The following is a 17047-nucleotide window of genomic DNA, read 5'->3' as shown; positions in this document are numbered from 1 at the left end:
GTACACTGAAGAGCTCCCTTGTTCAGATAATAGGGAACTCAACTGTAGGCAATGTTCTTTAATACCATCATCAAGGACTTTTTTGGTTTTAATAAAAGGAAAAGGTAATGCTGTCTTCCTAGGCATTTCTACTTGAAAACCTTTCTCCACAACCTACCATGAAATATGCTAATTGGTCTGTAGGCATATCTATAATTTCAAGATCTGGATTTTTACAATGCATTAAAACTAAGTTAATGTGTTCATTACAGAAGCTTTGGAGCTTGAAAACTTCCATAACAAATTCATGCTGCACCTGAAATCCTTTTTTCCAAGTTCATAAAGAAAATTATTTGCAACTTAAGTGATTTGATTACTGTACCTTTTGGCATGTTTCTTGATACATTCTTCAGCACAATAGTCCTTCAGTATCCTACAGAAATGAGGCAGAAGTAATTATGACATGAGTATGGCCTTAAAAGTCAGTAATTAAAGCTGGTCTAATTGCTTAGTTTCAGTTGTCTAGAGGAATTTTGTAGTATGTTTTGTAAACACTTTGACTTGGCCAGAGCTGGTAATGGGATGTGTGTCAGACTTCATCACAGTGAGGAACTTCTCCCCTAAGAATTAAAATCTCCTTTCTGCAGGAGTTCATCCCATGCGCGGATTATCCTGTGCTGTACAGTCAGTTGCAGCTGGTTGGTTGCTGAAAGTTCAGACTGCAAGTATAGCACAGACTCTTGCAGATTAAATGGTTTCTTTAGGAGCCTCAATGAGAGTACTTTAAAATTTGTCTGCTTTTGCATTTTGTGTGATTATATCATTACAGCAGTGATATTAAAGTGGGCATGAGTATCGTATTCTGTCTTATTTCTTCTAGAAATGCAAAATGTTATTTTGTCTGCTTCATATGCGTCTATCCTGCATGGATAATCAGTGAAACAATTTGGGCAATTGACCTTGGAGGCTTTTATTTCTTTTTACCTTTGAGTCAGCCAGCAAAGCAAGAATGGTACAGCGGTAGCTTAGTTGTTAATCCTGACATCCTGAGGAGGCTTGGCCTCTCTGTAGAGCTATACCTCTCACCAGGCCTTTTCTCTCCATCATTCCTGGTAAAGACACTGCAGCCTCCTGAGAGAGCTCTTCATGATGTGCATAATCTGAAATTGGATTGAGTTGGGTTTGGTGGGTTTTTTTGGTTTGTTTGTGTTTTGGGTGGATTTTTTGGTGTTTTTTTTTTTCTTCTTTCTTTAGAAAGATTTTTCTCTCTTTTGCTTGGGGAAGAAGTTGTAGTAGAACCTCAGAGTATCACATTTCTAAATCTTGGCTAGCAGGTACAACTTTTGATATTTAAAACACTTCAGCCTTTGAAATGCTGTGAAGTGGGGAAAGGACTTGAAGATCTTTAAAAATTTCGACAAACAATCTATCAGATGAGTTCTGAGGTCAAGCAACCATGACAGCATCTTTCTTTGTAATTTTTTTAAAGTATTTTTAAAGGAGCAGGCTGATATTACTTATTTAGCAATTTGACTGGAAGCAAGTATGAAACATAAATGTATTAATATCTCTTTATTCCACCTAATAGTTTAACGCAGCATATCCTGCGGTTGTCCTCGGTGTGTCTGGTATGTTTCAACATAAAGCAGAGCTGTCTTGAATAAATTCCAGCAGATGAGCCTGCCTGCATTTGTAAAGGGAGCACAACCTGTGCTGCATTTAAATTTCTCACTGCAGTACAATTCAGCATTGGAGATGCATCTTTTGTGATGCAACTTATTTTAATGGGGCTTCCAATGGGATTGCTTGTACCTGGCATGGAGGACTCCAGGTAACCGGTGGGCTGAGGAGTGTTGGGTATGAGGAGCTGATGGGCATCTGGCCTTGCTGCAGCAATGCCCTTGTGTCCTCTTGCTGGTGGGGTTTGAAGCTCTTTGGGTGTTGATGCAAAAGGGTAGGATGGGGCACGAGCGGCTGCACTCCCTGTGCTGATGTATTGGTCAGCCTCAGAGATTATGCAGAGTTTTTGTTAATCCTTTACAGATTTACTGTCCAACAGTAGTCTTAGGTCTGCCTGTTTAGATGCTGGTTATCCCCACACATGCTCTTATGCATAGAGTGTATTAAGTGGGTTGCCCTTCTTATTCTGATTTTAACGTTTAACTCACAGGAGCATTTTTGTTGCTTCCTGACAATAGAGCAGCTCCTCACCCTGCCACCCATGTGCATGTTGCTTAATACAACGTGATGGAAAATAACTTACTCCACAATAAAATAAAATTGTCATTACCTTGCTGATGCTGACTGTATTGCCATCCAGGAAGGCTCAGTCAGTCAGTACAAGGCAGCCACCCATGCTCCCTGCTCCGATAGTGTTCCAACAACCCTTCTACTGTGTGAGTTAAACAAAGAAGCCGTAACCATCTCCTTTGTATTAATTAATGTTGCTACAGAACAGTGTGCATGTGTTTTCTGCTGAATACGTTAATCAAGTCTGCTTTCTGCTGGAGATTTTTTTTTTTTGCTTAATGAGAGAGACACGTGTATGCCTGCCTTTTTTTACCAGCCTTCTAATGTAGGATACGAGCAATACTGTGAATATGCACAGTCCGTTAGTAATTCAATTTATATAGTCAAAACCAAATGAAAGTGCCGTGGAGTAAGGATTAGACTGTATTTGTTTTGTCGATAGGCCCACATGCCTTTGTATAGGACAGGATGTGTTCTTAACATACATGGGCACTGTCCTGTATGGAATCAAGACCAAGGAGCTCACAGTTCAGCCATGAACATTTAGAATTGGTTGGCATCGCATTTGGGGAGAGCAGGAAGAAAAAGGCATTGTCAGAGATGCAAGAGGGAGTGTTCTTTTCCTTTAAAAGACAGAAATATTCTATTAAAACAAAACTCAAGTCAGTAAGACATTCCACTAAGACACATGCATATATCAGTCTATTCTTGCTACCCATATAAGAATTTTGTAAGACCTGCAGTTAAACTGGAGGCAATAGAGTGTCTTTGCGCTACAGTTTTACTCCTAACAATTGGAATTACGACTGTGATTTAGACTCTGGGTCATTTGATTGGGGTAAATTCACTGTATCAGGTTATCCTGTAAAAGTTTCCACCTCTGGAGCTCTCTAGGTGGGCATTTGTAACATTTTTGAGCTTTTGCACTTTCCGCCTTTGGACACCACCATCCACTCCCGTGGTTCAGTGGCTGAGTAAGTCAGCTGGCTGGAGGCAGCCCTTTGGAACATCTGCGTGTCTTCATAAAACACATACTTCTTCCTTTTGCAGGGACATTCCTGTAGACTTCAAGTACATAGCTGAGCCAAGTATGCATTCGATGCCAGCCGTGACTCTGTCTCCAAATGGTATGTTAACGCTTCACTGCCGCCTTACGCGTGGTTTACGTAGGCATGTCTTACTGATTATATATCTCTGTAATGTTGCCATTTTGCATCCTCTGTTACCCCACACTACCCTCCTGCCCCAAATCTGTGTGTATTTATTAAAATGAGGGGTTATATTAGGATAACTGTATTAATTTACATTTAGACCTTCATCCAGACAGGGCAAAAGGACTCTTTCTTTTCATACAGCTGTGATGTGCTCTTTGCTGTATTTATAATATCAAGAGAAACAATAGTGGGAACTGACAATGGCTGCAAAGTACTAAGCAAGTTCAGCAGTCCTTATTGTGCCACCGTTAAAGCAGAGACTTATGTTCTACATAATCATGTTAATGCTGTTCCTTTCTGTTCTGAATGTAGCCCAAATAATTTGCATAAGAGAAATCCCAGGTTATCTCAGTGTTTCTGTATGTTAATGTTTCACTGATGTTTATGTTTACTAATTTCAATTAGTATCAAACTGAAGAAGGATAAAGGTTTAGTGCCTCTGGTAATCAGTGAAAATCCTTCTAACAGACAAATTCTCTGTTATCTGTGTTGGCCAAAATTAAATAGCTTCAGTGTCAACATTATTAGAGTGTTTCCAGATTTACAGTTAACATTTGCATTATGCTGAGTAGTCGCTGATCCGCTTGCTGCACAGCTAACATTTTCAGCCAGCTATCAGCACCAAATTGTGTTTGCTTAGCTGTGTAAATACTTTATTTGTAACAATAGAAGTGGGGTTCTAATATAAAAAGGTTCTAGAGAAAGAGAGAGCCACATTTTAAAATGTTAGCTTCCCAGGCTGGCTGTTTCAACTCCTCTTTCTGAAATTGTTCAGCTTGCTGTATTCTGATCCAGTTTTTCAGTTATCTCATTCTTCTACACTGAAGTACTGGATTTCTCATTCTTTTTCCAGTTCTGGCTGGCCAGCATTTGAGTATTTGATTTCCAAGATGAGACAGTAAATGATGTTAGGGATGAATTTTCAGCTTTTTTCAGCTCAAGACATCACATGTCACATTAACATTATCTTGACTTACAGTAGTTCAATATTGCACAAAACAAGTGATTTTGGAATAGTGATGCTACAGATTGTGCTGGACACATCACGCATCATTTTGGAGTTAAATGAATCCTTTAAAGAGAAGTAAATTGAAAGTTTTACAGATGTGGAAATTTTCTGTTTAGGGGCACTGATTTACAAATCTCCTTAATTAAAATTTTCCTCCTGAGTGATGCAGGCAACAGACCTTTTAAAATGTAGAAGAGGAGAATAATGCGTTTGAGATACATACTTGATATTTTTCTTTGGGACACTGAAGAAAATACTCAAATGCCAAGGTAGTAGCTGAAATCATCAGCACATTTTATGTTATCCCTGTGTGCTTAAAACACTATGAAGGCAGTGAGGATATGCAGAGTTCTGGACAAAAGTCTCTGGTGTTCTGTAGCACATCATCTTTACTGGATTCTCAGGCAGGGCCTAATGCACTGGCAAGATGCAAAATGAGGTAGAGTTAAGATTAGAAAAGCCTGGGATTCTTCTCTCACTAAAATGTCTTTATTAAATTGTATGGTATTAGGGCAGAGAATACAAAATATTTGCAAATATATAAATATTTTCAAACTCCTGAGTCTACCTTAGACCTGTTTTTCCCATAAAGAACATAAAAGGTGACAAAGTACCTACAAAACAGGTAATCAAATAGATTGCAGCTTGATGGGTTTTTTTCACCTCATCGGGATTATTAGATTAAGTGCACCAGCAATCTTACTCAGTAGTTTAAAAATTTCTCGGTAAATCAGTGGGGTTGATGCAGCACATTTTTATAACAGCCAGTGCATTTTCTAGGAACAGGCATCCCAAATCCTGTCAAACATAATGTTTTGCCTCTTGGCAGTTGTACCAGGCAGAAGCAGTATCAGCTGCTACCTAGAACCCTGATAGATAATGAAAACCTGAATTAAGAAGAAAAGTTATAAAAGTGCAAGAAAAGTTATAAAAATCTCTTAAAACTTTCCAGCTAAGTCTGTTCCTTCAGAAGTGACACTCTCATACCACCTTTGTTTATTGCATTTATAGGGAAATGGTTGGCTTGCCAGTCGATGGATAACCAAATTCTGATTTTTGGAGCTCAGAACAGATTCAGATTAAACAAAAAGAAAATTTTCAAAGGCCACATGGTAGCTGGCTATGCTTGTCAAGTGGATTTTTCACCTGATATGAGGTAAGTTTTTTGTGGGAATGAGCTTCATCTTAAAACTTGTCGGCAGAGACCCTAGATTTCTGTTTAAATCCTCTGCAACATTTGTTGATGGACAGCCATCCTATTAACTCAGCATCAGACAGAGTTCTCTAGCCAAGGAGCAAAATGACAAGTTTGGTCTTGTCATTTGATAGGACTAAGTTACACTCAGTGGTTGCTCCGAGCAACACTTAGAAAACAGTCCACGTGGTCCAGATTCCCTGTTTGGCGAATGTGATCTTCGCTGCTCCTGAACTGTCCAGAGTGTCCCCTTGTTTTGCCCAGCCCTGGTGCAGCACAAGAGGCTTCCACTCTGACTTGCACCTGTCTCTTTTTGCTCATGGTCTGCAGTAGTTTCCCCAGAAACCTTCAGGCTCTGTTCCCGCACTATGCACTCGTCTAGAGTAGCTGAGATTTGCATTTGCCCAGCTTTCCCAATTTGCAGGTCCAATGCGGGTATCCTCATAGATGGTTCAGAGAACCATCTTTTTTTATCCTATTTGCTCAGTAATATGCTCATACATTTACACTGTACATACATAAGATATTAATTACTATAAAAACTGGAGAATAACCTCAGCAAACCTGGAGGAAAAAGCGGAGAGAAGTGTCTATAAATTTTAGACAAACTTCTGGCACTTTCTCTTTTGCTGATGTATTCTCTTTAGTTCCAGTAACACAGTGTATGGTATAATCGCATTGCTAAGCACATTTACCTTGCAGTTGATGAATCACCTTCTGCAGGATTCAAGTGCTTCAGAGCACATCGTGAATGCTAATTCTGTGGTAGGTGCATTTGCAGAAGCTCACTGGGTGAAGCTTTTTTCCATTGCTCAATGTAAAAGTATTATAGTACGAGCAGTCTTCACATGATTAAAGCTTTAATTTTTGTCCTGTTAATACAGCTATGTGATATCTGGAGATGCAGATGGAAAACTTAACATCTGGGACTGGAAGACAACAAAACTCTACAGCAGGTTAAAAGCACATGATAAAGTCTGTATTGGCGCGGTGTGGCACCCACACGAAACATCTAAAGTCATTACGTGTGGCTGGGATGGCCTTATTAAACTATGGGACTAAAGAGGATGCTACAAAGATGTGAAGATGTAAGTCCTGCGTGCATCTGAGACTGGAGTGAATTCTGCTGTAAGGGTGGGTAGACATTTGTAATACTGCAGTTCTCAGCTGGCTGTATATACGCACTAAAGATGGGAAATCATCGGAAGACACAACTGAAAGGATATAGTTCTAAATACAACCTCTGAGTATGAGAGGCTGAGGTCATCTGAAGCATGCAGAATCAAGTATTAGTTTGTCATGTCACTTTTTGTGCAAAACATTTTTGTAAAATAAAATAATTTTAGGAAAAACTATTTTTGTGGTTCTGGCTGTCAGAGATGTGGGGAGTTAAAGGATAAAACCAGCAATTGTGTATAATTCTCTTCCCTAAAAGAAATCTTTGATACCTGCTGCAACAGAGCTGGAAAAGATGCATTTGTTTACCTGGTTTTTGGTGGTATTTTGTTGTCCCCCAAATACTTCTACCTTTATAGTACACAAACCCACTTGCTAATATCTGTTAATTCACAGTAGAAATGAAGAACTAATCAGAAGCTAGCAGTCATCAGATTAAACTGTATCAACTGAAGACTCTATTCATAAACTCTTGGTTTCTGTCTATATTTAACAACAGCATCATGCTGATCACACAAGTACTCCTCAATTTCAAGATTTTGCTTGTATTGTTTGTGTGTTAAGTGTTGTTTTTGTTTTTCCTCTTCCCATATGCTGATATGTTCCAATAAGCATGACCTATTTTAAAAAAAAAAAAAAAGGTCTCTTTTTCAGTTTGGAATACATTGTACTATAAGCCCCATAAAGGTTTTGACAATTTAGTGTATATATGTCACACTTTTTCTCTTTAAAGGACTTATTTTTAATAAATCTTTTTATAAAAAGTCTGCTTATCTTCATTTTATTCTTCTGTCTAGCAGTCTCCATATAAGATATTTCTTACAATTTGGTATTGTAATTTGCTGTTGTACCAGCATTCAGATCAACTTACTCTCTTGCACTGTTCATACAAAACTAAACAAGCTGGAAGCAGGAGAAAAAAAATCCTTTTGATTCCCTATCCACTCTCTTTTTGAGCACATAATGGAAATAGGAACATGCACCAAATTTATCTCATTGATCAGTCTTTAATTACAGTTTTGAATTACACTATATTCCTTACTATAAATGCAATCACTGCTGATCAATTATAAACAATAGCGAAGGAGTAATTGCCTTAATTGACAGCAGGATAAAAGATACGGCACTTCCATAGATGAGATGCAAAGAAGCTCAAATTGTACAGATAGATGGAAACAGGGTGGATGTTTTGTGGGGTTTTTGTTGGTTTTGTTTGGGACTTTTGTTTAATTTCCTGTGTGGAAGACAGTTGCATTCTTTCAATGAATACTTGCTGAAGTTAGGCCCTTTTGAGTGAACATGAAGCATTTTTAGACCAACTATCTAAAGCTGAGCTTGAGAGTCTTTCACTGTCCATTTGTGCCATTGTGTATCTGCACCAAGTTTGTGTTTCTGTTTACTTTCCCATCTCGGTAGCTGTGTGTACCTGAAAAACTGTGGGCTGTTCTCACCAGTGGTGTACTGGTGGTAACCGGGTATTGCCCAGGCTGGTACCTTTGCAAGTGCTCAGACAGGACATGGTGGAGCCTGGAGTGAGAGAGAAGAGCCGCTCCGGCGTGTCCTGAGGACCATCCCCTCTGCAAGGAGAGAAGAGGCTGTTGTTGTTTCTGGGCTTTTCAGGGTGCAGGTAGCACTGAGCTGCTTCCACCTCAGAGGCCAAATTTCCAACGTGGTTCTTTTCACAGGGACGACTCAGCCCCTGAGCTGGGAGTTGAGCTCTGGTGAGCACTGTGCCACGGGTGCTGCTGCAGGAGAAAGTGGCCTGAAATAATTTAGAAAGGTTTTCTTCCTGCAAATTCATTTCCTAAATGGATATGTGGCAGCGTGCCCTGACCATTAACAGCTTGTAAGTACAGGGAATTGGGCAGGAGAAGGGGAATAGAGCAGATACAAAAACTTCTCAAAGGATGGTATATTAGCTTCCATACCAGAATTACCTTTCCCAAATGCTTAAAAGCCTTTAAATCATAATACACAAAATGCTTGGCTCTGTAGTTGGGACTGTGTTTTTCCATGTGTCACCTACCAGGCAGAACTTGAGTATATATAAAGTATAAAAATAAGTGTATAAACTTGTGTAGTAGTATGCTGGGTGTTGTCTTTGGAGGAAAAAAAGAAATGTTGACTCAGTTCTGCTGGAGTTGATGAATTGGGATTAAATGTTTGCAATAAGCTCAGAATGAAAATTCCCATAGAAACTTTCAGATAAAATCCTTTGTCCATTGCTGTTGGTCACCATGTTAATCTTCTGTGGAATTTCTCACATCTGCACTGAAGCCTGCAGAGGGAATTCTTCTGAGGATAATTCCCTCTTGTCAGCTTGAGAGTTGCCAACTCCAGAGCTCACGTTGTCAGCGAGTTTGCTGTGCAGGAGGATAGATGCTGTGGTGCGAGTCTGGGCTTGTCCCTCCAGCAGCCACCTGGGAAGAGACTTCTTGCTGGGCTCATTAACTCGAATCATGTTCTTTTTATCTTCCCAATTTCATGTTTCACCAGAAACTGCTCTGTAAAAAATGTTAGTTAGAACAAGTCTAGACTGAGACCCCTAGGCTGAACCTGGCGTGTGAGCAGACAGAGCTGGGGAAAAGGCAGCGGTGGGAGAAAAGAGAAGAGCATCTCAACTTCCCAAATTTTCTCTCCTCTAACATGAGCCAGAGAGTGCAATGTGATTCAAGCCTCAAGGAGCCACTTGGGAGGGCTGGAGGCCAGCGTGTCGCGCTGCCGGGAAGGAATACGTGCAACCCAGAGTGCCAGGTTACTGTCACAGCATTATAATTTCCTTGCCTTTGATCATGCATCTGTAACTTTCAGAAATGATGTGCCAATATATTGCCACTTTTATTAATACCAATCACTTTTACAGTGAGGGTTGTACAGATAAGTGACCTATCTTCTTCATTCTTGGAGTTCTGGGGGGAAGCTTGATAGTTCCTTTGGCCTTATGCCATCTTTTTCTTGGACCTTTTTCATAAGCGAGAGGGGGAAGTATCCCACATATCCTCATACAACTTGCTGCTAAGAAGGCCGGCTTTCTTGAAGCAGATGGTCTTGGCATCTGCCTTGAACAGAGTTAATAACTGTCCCCACTAAGATGGGGCTGCTCAGTCTTTGCCCTCATTACGAGGAACAAATATCTAAATTATTGGATAGCCAGAAACATCTAGGATTGTCTTGCAAAAAAGCCAATTTTTATCAACAGGCAGATGTTCAATATACCCTTTAACACTGTGGTCTTTAAAGGCTGATTTAAACAGTAAGCTTTGCAGCTCAGCAGCCCAGTAACACAATGTACTTTCCTTCTTTCTGCCAGCTGGTCATTACAAACTCCTGCTTGCATTTGCTAGGAAGGCTCCATATGACCAGCAGCCTGCGCGAGGGGGAACACGCGGAGGCTGGAGGAGGGAGGGGAGTTTTGCTTGGAAGACTTTAAACACTTCAAAAATCAGTTGCCAGGGAGGTTGTTCCTCTGGAGACTGCTTAGCGGTTTGCTACTGTAGGTTGACTTCACGAGCATACACTCAAAATTTAAGTCTCATATCTTGCAGTAAAATGTCTTTTCTGTCAGGCTTGCTGGTTAAAAAAACCCAGACACACCACGGCTGTCTTGCAGCACTCAGAGAAAGCTGCTTGCAGTAGGTTTATGTTTACTGAAGTTCCTTGCAGAGATTAAAGCTTTTTAGTTGCAATGGCTTTCAACAGGGCATGGACCTCCAAGTTCACCAGGTACACTGGAAGTTTGACCTCAGACCTTGTTGTATGACAGAATATTTAAAATACTTAAATTGCTAAAAGCATTGAGCCTTTCCAAGTCTGTTTAACTTGCTGCAGCTTACACTGCTGGAGACTGCTAAAATGTTACAGCAGTTGCATTGGGTTTGCCCTTCAGAATAAGAGGTTTTCATTAGGCCTTGGGCTTTTTGGGTTGGTCTGAAAGATGTCAAGACTAACGGAGCCTGCCTACCCTCTGATTTGGAAAGGATGACAACACACAAATCCCCAAGGGAGTTCTTTCAGTCATAGGGATTTTACAGAGCTTTGAGACCGCTGACAATTACCCAGATGTGGTTCTGGGAGCTGCAAAGCTTTCCAGCTCTCCCAAGCGTAATTACCCCACAGCTGGTGTGTCGCTCTTAACTCCCCACTTCAGTTGTGGAATAAGGCTTGGTTTTCAGTGGTGCTTAAACTCTTGCAAACCAACATTAAAAAAAAAAATATATATATATATATGTGTGTGTGTGTGTGTATATATATATATATGCAAAAATGTTCTGTGCTAGAAGAGCTGTAAAAATTGAATTCCCTACTTCAGCTTGCACCAGGCTATTTTTGCCACAAAGATATGATTTTGCTCATCCAGGGTAGTTGTTTGTGTTTTGCTTCCACATCCTTATAATCCTTCAGCTCCTCTGTATATATTCTGTAAAATGTAATCACTTCCAATATTGCTTGCTCAGGAGATGAAGAGGGAAATTGGACTTGGAATGAAGTCAGTTGTCAGGCCAGAGGTTTACAGGATAAAGTAGTAAGCCCCATTCCCTGGAGTTTTCAAAACCACATTGAGTTTTGTCAGAACAGCTGCTCTGCAGCAAGCTCCTCTCTTTTTCTCACTGGTGCTGACCCTTTAGGAGTACCTTGGGGCAGGGGGAGAGCTGGTTTTGTTTGCGTTTTGTCATAATCCTTCCAATATTAAAAAGGTGGAATAACATCTTTAGATGCTGAATTCTTCTGTCTTGGAGCAATTTTCCTTCACTTCATGAAGACGACAGAGTAAGAAGGCATTTGAGGGCCTCTCCTGCCTGACGAGTCAGGCTGGGAGGTCAGCATGGGGTTTGATGAATTCCCAGCCGCCATGTCATGGGTTCTCCTGGCCGGTGTCAGCGGATAGACACAGGTCACAGAATCACAGAATGTTAGGGATTGGAAGGAACCTCAAAAGATCATCTAGTCCAATCCCCCTGCTGGAGCAGGAACACCTAGATGAGGTTACACAGGAATGTGTCCAGATGGGTTTTGAATGTCTCCAGAGTAGGAGACCCCACAGCCTCCCTGGGCAGCCTGGTCCAGTGCTCTGTTACCCTTAACTGAGAAGAAGTTTCTTCTAAAATTTAAATGGAACCTCCTGTGTTCCAGTTTGTACTCATTACCCCTTGTCCTACCATTGGTTGTCACTGAGAAGAGCCTGGCTCCATCCTTGTGACACTCACCCTTTACATATTTGTAAACATTAATGAGGTCACCCCTCAGTCTCCTCTTCTCCAAGCTAAAGAGCCCCAGCTCCCTCAGCCTTTCCTCATAAGGGAGATGCTCCACTCCCTTAATCATCTTTGTTGCCCTGCGCTGGACTCTCTCCAGCAGTTCCCTGTCCTTCTGGAACTGAGGGGCCCGGAACTGGACACAATATTCCAGATGCTGGGTCATGGCAGTTGCTGCTGCCTTCGAGGTCTGACAGCAGCCAGGCAGCCGTCCCCACCTCCCTGCAAGGGTGGTGGCACCCGTAGTGGTGGTTCCACTCTAGATATCTGAAGGTGGATGCACATGGCTTGTGTTTGATTCAGAAACTGAATTTCAAGTGAGGGGGCGGGGCTGGAAGGAGGGGTGAGGGTTGAGGGGGTGGGGAGGGTGGGGATGGAAATACTAGCTGAGATGCAGGAGTATTTCAATTACTTGCCAAAGTTTTGTACAGTGTCCACCAGTGAACTTTATTTTGTGAAATTGCTGAAGAATAAGCAGGTAATCCACCAAAAAGGGCAGGGACCTTGCACTGGTATTGACATTTGGATCATCTTCTCTAGGCAGCACAAAGCAGGCTTCTGTTTTCTCCTTGTGTAAGGTCCTGCCCATCAGGATAAGGGAATGCAGCACAGGCTGTCTCTGCAAAGGTCTCTTTCTGAACCAGGTGAAGCCCTTTACAACAGGCAGGTCAAACTACACCGTGAACAGGGACTTGTATTGAAGGGAAGAGATCCATTCATTGTCACCAGTGGAGCCCTTCAAGTACCGGGTTTGCTCTGCAGATGCTGCCCCTGAAAGCCAGTGGAAGGAGGCAAATATGAATATGTCTCCAAATGTAGGTCAGCTCTGAACTTCCACCGGCACTAAACCAGGTCTCTACTGACTGCAATTAAATGTCACATTGTGTTAACAAGCAGGAAGAGTGATTTCCTACTTGAACAACCCTCAGGATCCTTTCAAGGGCAAAGGAGTGGCTAATGAAGCTCATGAAATCAAAGTTTTTGAATGAACCAGATGGTCTCAGGTGTTGAATAATTCACCAGAGAGAAGGAGTCCTGTTTCTTCAGGTGTGCTACCGGGTGATACATCTTCCTGGCATCTGCTAGGAAAGGCCAGACATATGTTCCCTTCACGCTTTCTTTGATCTTTCACAGTTCAGAGGCACTTGTGAAGAACAACCCTTCACAAGTCACCAGCGGGATCAAAGCCTGTGGCCAAAAGTGCACGCAATAAACATCATGGTTTGGGGTAGGCTAGTAAGTCAGACCTTTTTTGGTCAAATTTTGGAACCTCCAAGGAAGCCAGTATGGTGTTCAGAAAGGGACCAGTTCCCCTGGAGAAGGGTGTTAGTGTCCCAGCATGTCCCCCTCTGTGCTGCTGTGGGCTTTCTATGCTCTCTCTGCCCATGTTGCAGTGTTAACTGTGATAGTTTAAGGGATTCAAATCTGTCGCTACTCTTCATCTTTACTAGGTTACAGGCAGCACCTGTAAATTCTGGTTTGCAAATGTGTGTGATTTATAAATCCCTGTGGACCTTTCTGAAAGGGAAATGCCCTCATCCCTACACAGGATCTGCGCAGATAGAACTGCCGCTACACACAGGTCATCTCAGCAAAGATCCGTTTTAGACCCAGCTGAAACATCTCCTGGTGGAGGTGTCAAACTAATGCCGTAACAACTTCATGAATGAGACTTGGTCATTATGTCCTTGTTAGGTGGGGCTGGGACTGCTGTGGCCACCATGAACAATCAGAGGTGGGGCAGTAAGTAGGCTCCTGGGCCAGGTTTCACTTGATGCCAGGGTGGATGCAATGGGCTGGCTGCTCTGGAGAGGTGATGTGGATGCCTGTGGGGAGGTGCCCAATGCACCTGAGGATGGAGGGCCAGAAGCCTGAGAGCAGAGTTGGACAATACCCATAACAGTGGCACTGAGCAGATCCAGGTTGGCAGAAGGTGCCAGGAACACCTGGCAGATGGCATAGTACAGATATACAGCTTGGGGAAGGGGACAGGGCACTTTTTTGCGATGAATGCTCTTGCAGGCTCGTTACTGAGCATGCTGGTGGAAGGTCAGTCCACAGAGACGTTTACCAGCTGCCACCTGATGATTTGGAATGATTAGATCCCTGTGCTCCTGCCCTGCCCTGATTTTGTCCAGGCACCTTCAGATGCTGCTCCTGGCAGCAGGAGTTTGAAGGACAAGTCTCACTTTAGCCCTCAGATGCCGTGGAGGGCAGGCCACAACAGCGGGTCTCTGGTGAGTCATCTCTCAGTCAGAAGGAAGAAAAGGCTTTACTGCCTTGTCTGCAGGAAATGCTTAGTGCTGCTCAGGCTGCATACTCAGGAACATTTTAGCAAAGCCAGTGGCCCGTTTTTCCTGCCTGGGCATGGCCATGCAGTTACTAGTCTCCAGAATGTGGTTATACTGGGAGAATGCCCTGCCCACACTGGTTTTCAGGAGAAGTGAGCAGCTACCCCAGTTTCTGTGCAGGTCTGATCTGGGAAGAGATGTGGAGCACAACGCTGGCACATGGTTTCTGCAGGGACATCATCTCAGCAAACTACTCACCTGCTTCGCAGTCTCTCCAACAGCTCCTCTAGAGCGTCTCCTGGTCAGAGCAATGCTCTCTCCAAGGAGCCATCCTACAAGCTCAAACATGGGTACCAAACGTGTGGGCATGTCACCAGAGTAGTTGGCATGGTTGAGAGCCAGCACGTAGCAGTAAATCTGGGGAGATGGCTGGTGGATCTTCAGCTCTGGCTGAAGCAGCAAGAGCCTGTGGATGCCAGCAGTCCTGCATTCCTGCCTTTCTTTCTCAGCACTGTCCCTAACAGGCTGGAGGTACCACCTGAGCAGGGTGGGACCCTGCAGCAGGTAGAGGCCTGTTGTGCCCGGGTGTGGCAGTTTGGGGACACACACTTACCCAGGGCTTCTGGCCCTGTGCCCCTACCTGGCAGCCCAGTCATTAGGAGAGGGGAACTGAATTCATTTAAGAGTCTTTCCTTCAGGTAAAAGGGATCAATAAAAGAGAAGCGTAAGGGCACAAAAGCAAGGCAGGCTGTAACTCTACTTTAAAATACGCTACGTAGAAAGGCACAGATAGTGCATAAGAGCTGTTCATTTTCTCCCATAATATCACATAACTGCCTCCAGGATGATAAATGGCTTTTATCTATCCTGTATCTGAGATAAGGTTTCCTTAAAAATTATCATAGTTATTAGAATATTTTCTTGCCTGAATTGTTCCTGACACTACCTGGCAATCCTGAGCAAGAGATTAGCTGAGGGTTTACTAAACTCTATGTCTTAAAGAAAAAACAGGATGGACCTCCATTCCATTTCTATAATTTACATAAACATCACAATTTTTTCTTCAGGGCAATAAATCATGGAAGACGTGCGACCCTTTGGAATTTTAACACCTGAGAGAGATCACGTAATTTGTTTTTTAACCTCTATTTATTGGTTTCTTAAACAACTGATAATAGGCTACTAGGCTAGTTACTCTAAGACTAATCAGGAAGAAAAACCTGTGCAGTCCTAGAGCACATATTTTATGCATTATTAAGAAATCAGGACTTGCAGCTGGGCTTTTGCCACCCCATTATTTGAAAAATGGGAGTTGAGTCATTCTGCGGTGCAGTAAGTGTGATTGCTCCAACAAGCTAGATATCGTTTTAGGAAATCCTGGCACCCTCCTGCATTTTGATGAATCTTCTCATTGCTAAAACATCTCAGTACTTAATGTATGAGGGCTGCAGCAAGCATGACTGTCACAGAGAAGGCATTTCCTTCCCATTTTCAGGTCACAGTTCTCTTGAGTTGTGTACTACCTGGCTCAGGGGACAGCAGTATGTAGCTTGGCCATGTGGAAAGCGCTTTGCTCAATGTCTTGAACATGGGGAATCTAACACATGTGCAATAGGTCATCTTGAGTGCTGCAGGGCTGAGCAGCAGAAACAGAAGCTATGTTTATCGAATCCTAGAATATCTTGAGTTGGAAGGGACCCATAATGATCATCGAGTCCAACTCCCTGCTCCTCACAGGACTATCTAACACTAAACCATTTGAATTAGAGCATCGTCCAGACGCTCCTTGATCTCTGACAGGCTTGATGCCATGGCCACTTCCCTGGGGAGTCTGTTCTAGTGACTGACCACCCTCCCAGTGAAGAACCTTTCCCTAATGTCCACTCTGAACTTCCCTTAACACAGCTTCATTCCCTTTCCTCGTGTCCTGTCACTGGTCACCAGAGAGAGGAAATCAGCATCTCCTCCCCGAAAGCCCCCTGTGAGGAAGGTGTAGACTGCTGTGAGGTCACCCCTCAGCCTTCTCTTCTCCACACCAAACAGACCAAATGACTTTAGCTGCTCCTCGAAAGTCTTGCCCTCAAGACCTTTCACCATCCTGGCTGCCCTCCTCTGGACACTCTCCAGCAGCTTAGTATCTTTTTTATCCTGTGGTGCCCAGAACTGCACACAGTGCTCCAGGTGAGGCCGCACCAGTGCAGAGCAGAGCGGGACAATCACGTCCCTGCCCAACTGGCAATGCTGTGCTGGATGCACCCAGGACACAGGTGGCCCTCTTGGCTGCCAGGGACACTGTTGGCTCATGTTCAACTTGCCATTGACCCACATCCCCAGATGTCTTTCCATGGGGCTGTTCTCCAGCCTCTCATCCCCCAGTTTGTACATATAACCGGGATTACCCCATCCCAGGTGGAGAACCTGGCACTTGCTCTTGTTAAATTGCACTAGAAAACAAAACAGTGCCAGGAGGCATTCCCCAGCCTTGAGGCAAACTAGGAAACACAGCCTGGCTGTGTCTTTCAGCTTCCCGAACAAGGTGACTGCATCCAAGCTGTCCTTGGCTTGGGCTGACTCCTTGGCTGTGCCTAGGAATTGTCTGGGAGAGTCCCAGATGGCCTGAGCCAAAATTGTGCCAGGGATCTCATTAATTAACCAGACAGATGTTCCTGTGCACACTGCCT

The 17047-nt window shown here is 43.1% G+C and overlaps 1 protein-coding gene across 1 annotated transcript in view; it reads left to right on the top strand.

The window, feature by feature from the left end:
- CDC40 (cell division cycle 40) overlaps positions 1-7584 on the top strand; it is a 39422-nt gene extending 31838 nt beyond the window's left edge. The window contains exons 13-15 of the mRNA XM_082049412.1: positions 3280-3356; positions 5464-5608; positions 6532-7584. Coding sequence (XP_081905538.1) covers positions 3280-3356; positions 5464-5608; positions 6532-6709 — 400 coding nt within the window. The 3' untranslated portion in view covers positions 6710-7584. The remainder of the gene's footprint in view (positions 1-3279; positions 3357-5463; positions 5609-6531) is intronic.
- Positions 7585-17047: the final 9463 nt, after the last annotated feature.

This window comes from Streptopelia decaocto, assembly GCF_964273445.1.
Source record: "Streptopelia decaocto genome assembly, chromosome: 3".
In the NCBI taxonomy this organism is placed as follows: domain Eukaryota; kingdom Metazoa; phylum Chordata; class Aves; order Columbiformes; family Columbidae; genus Streptopelia; species Streptopelia decaocto.
This window is presented reverse-complemented; position numbering and strand designations above follow the sequence as displayed.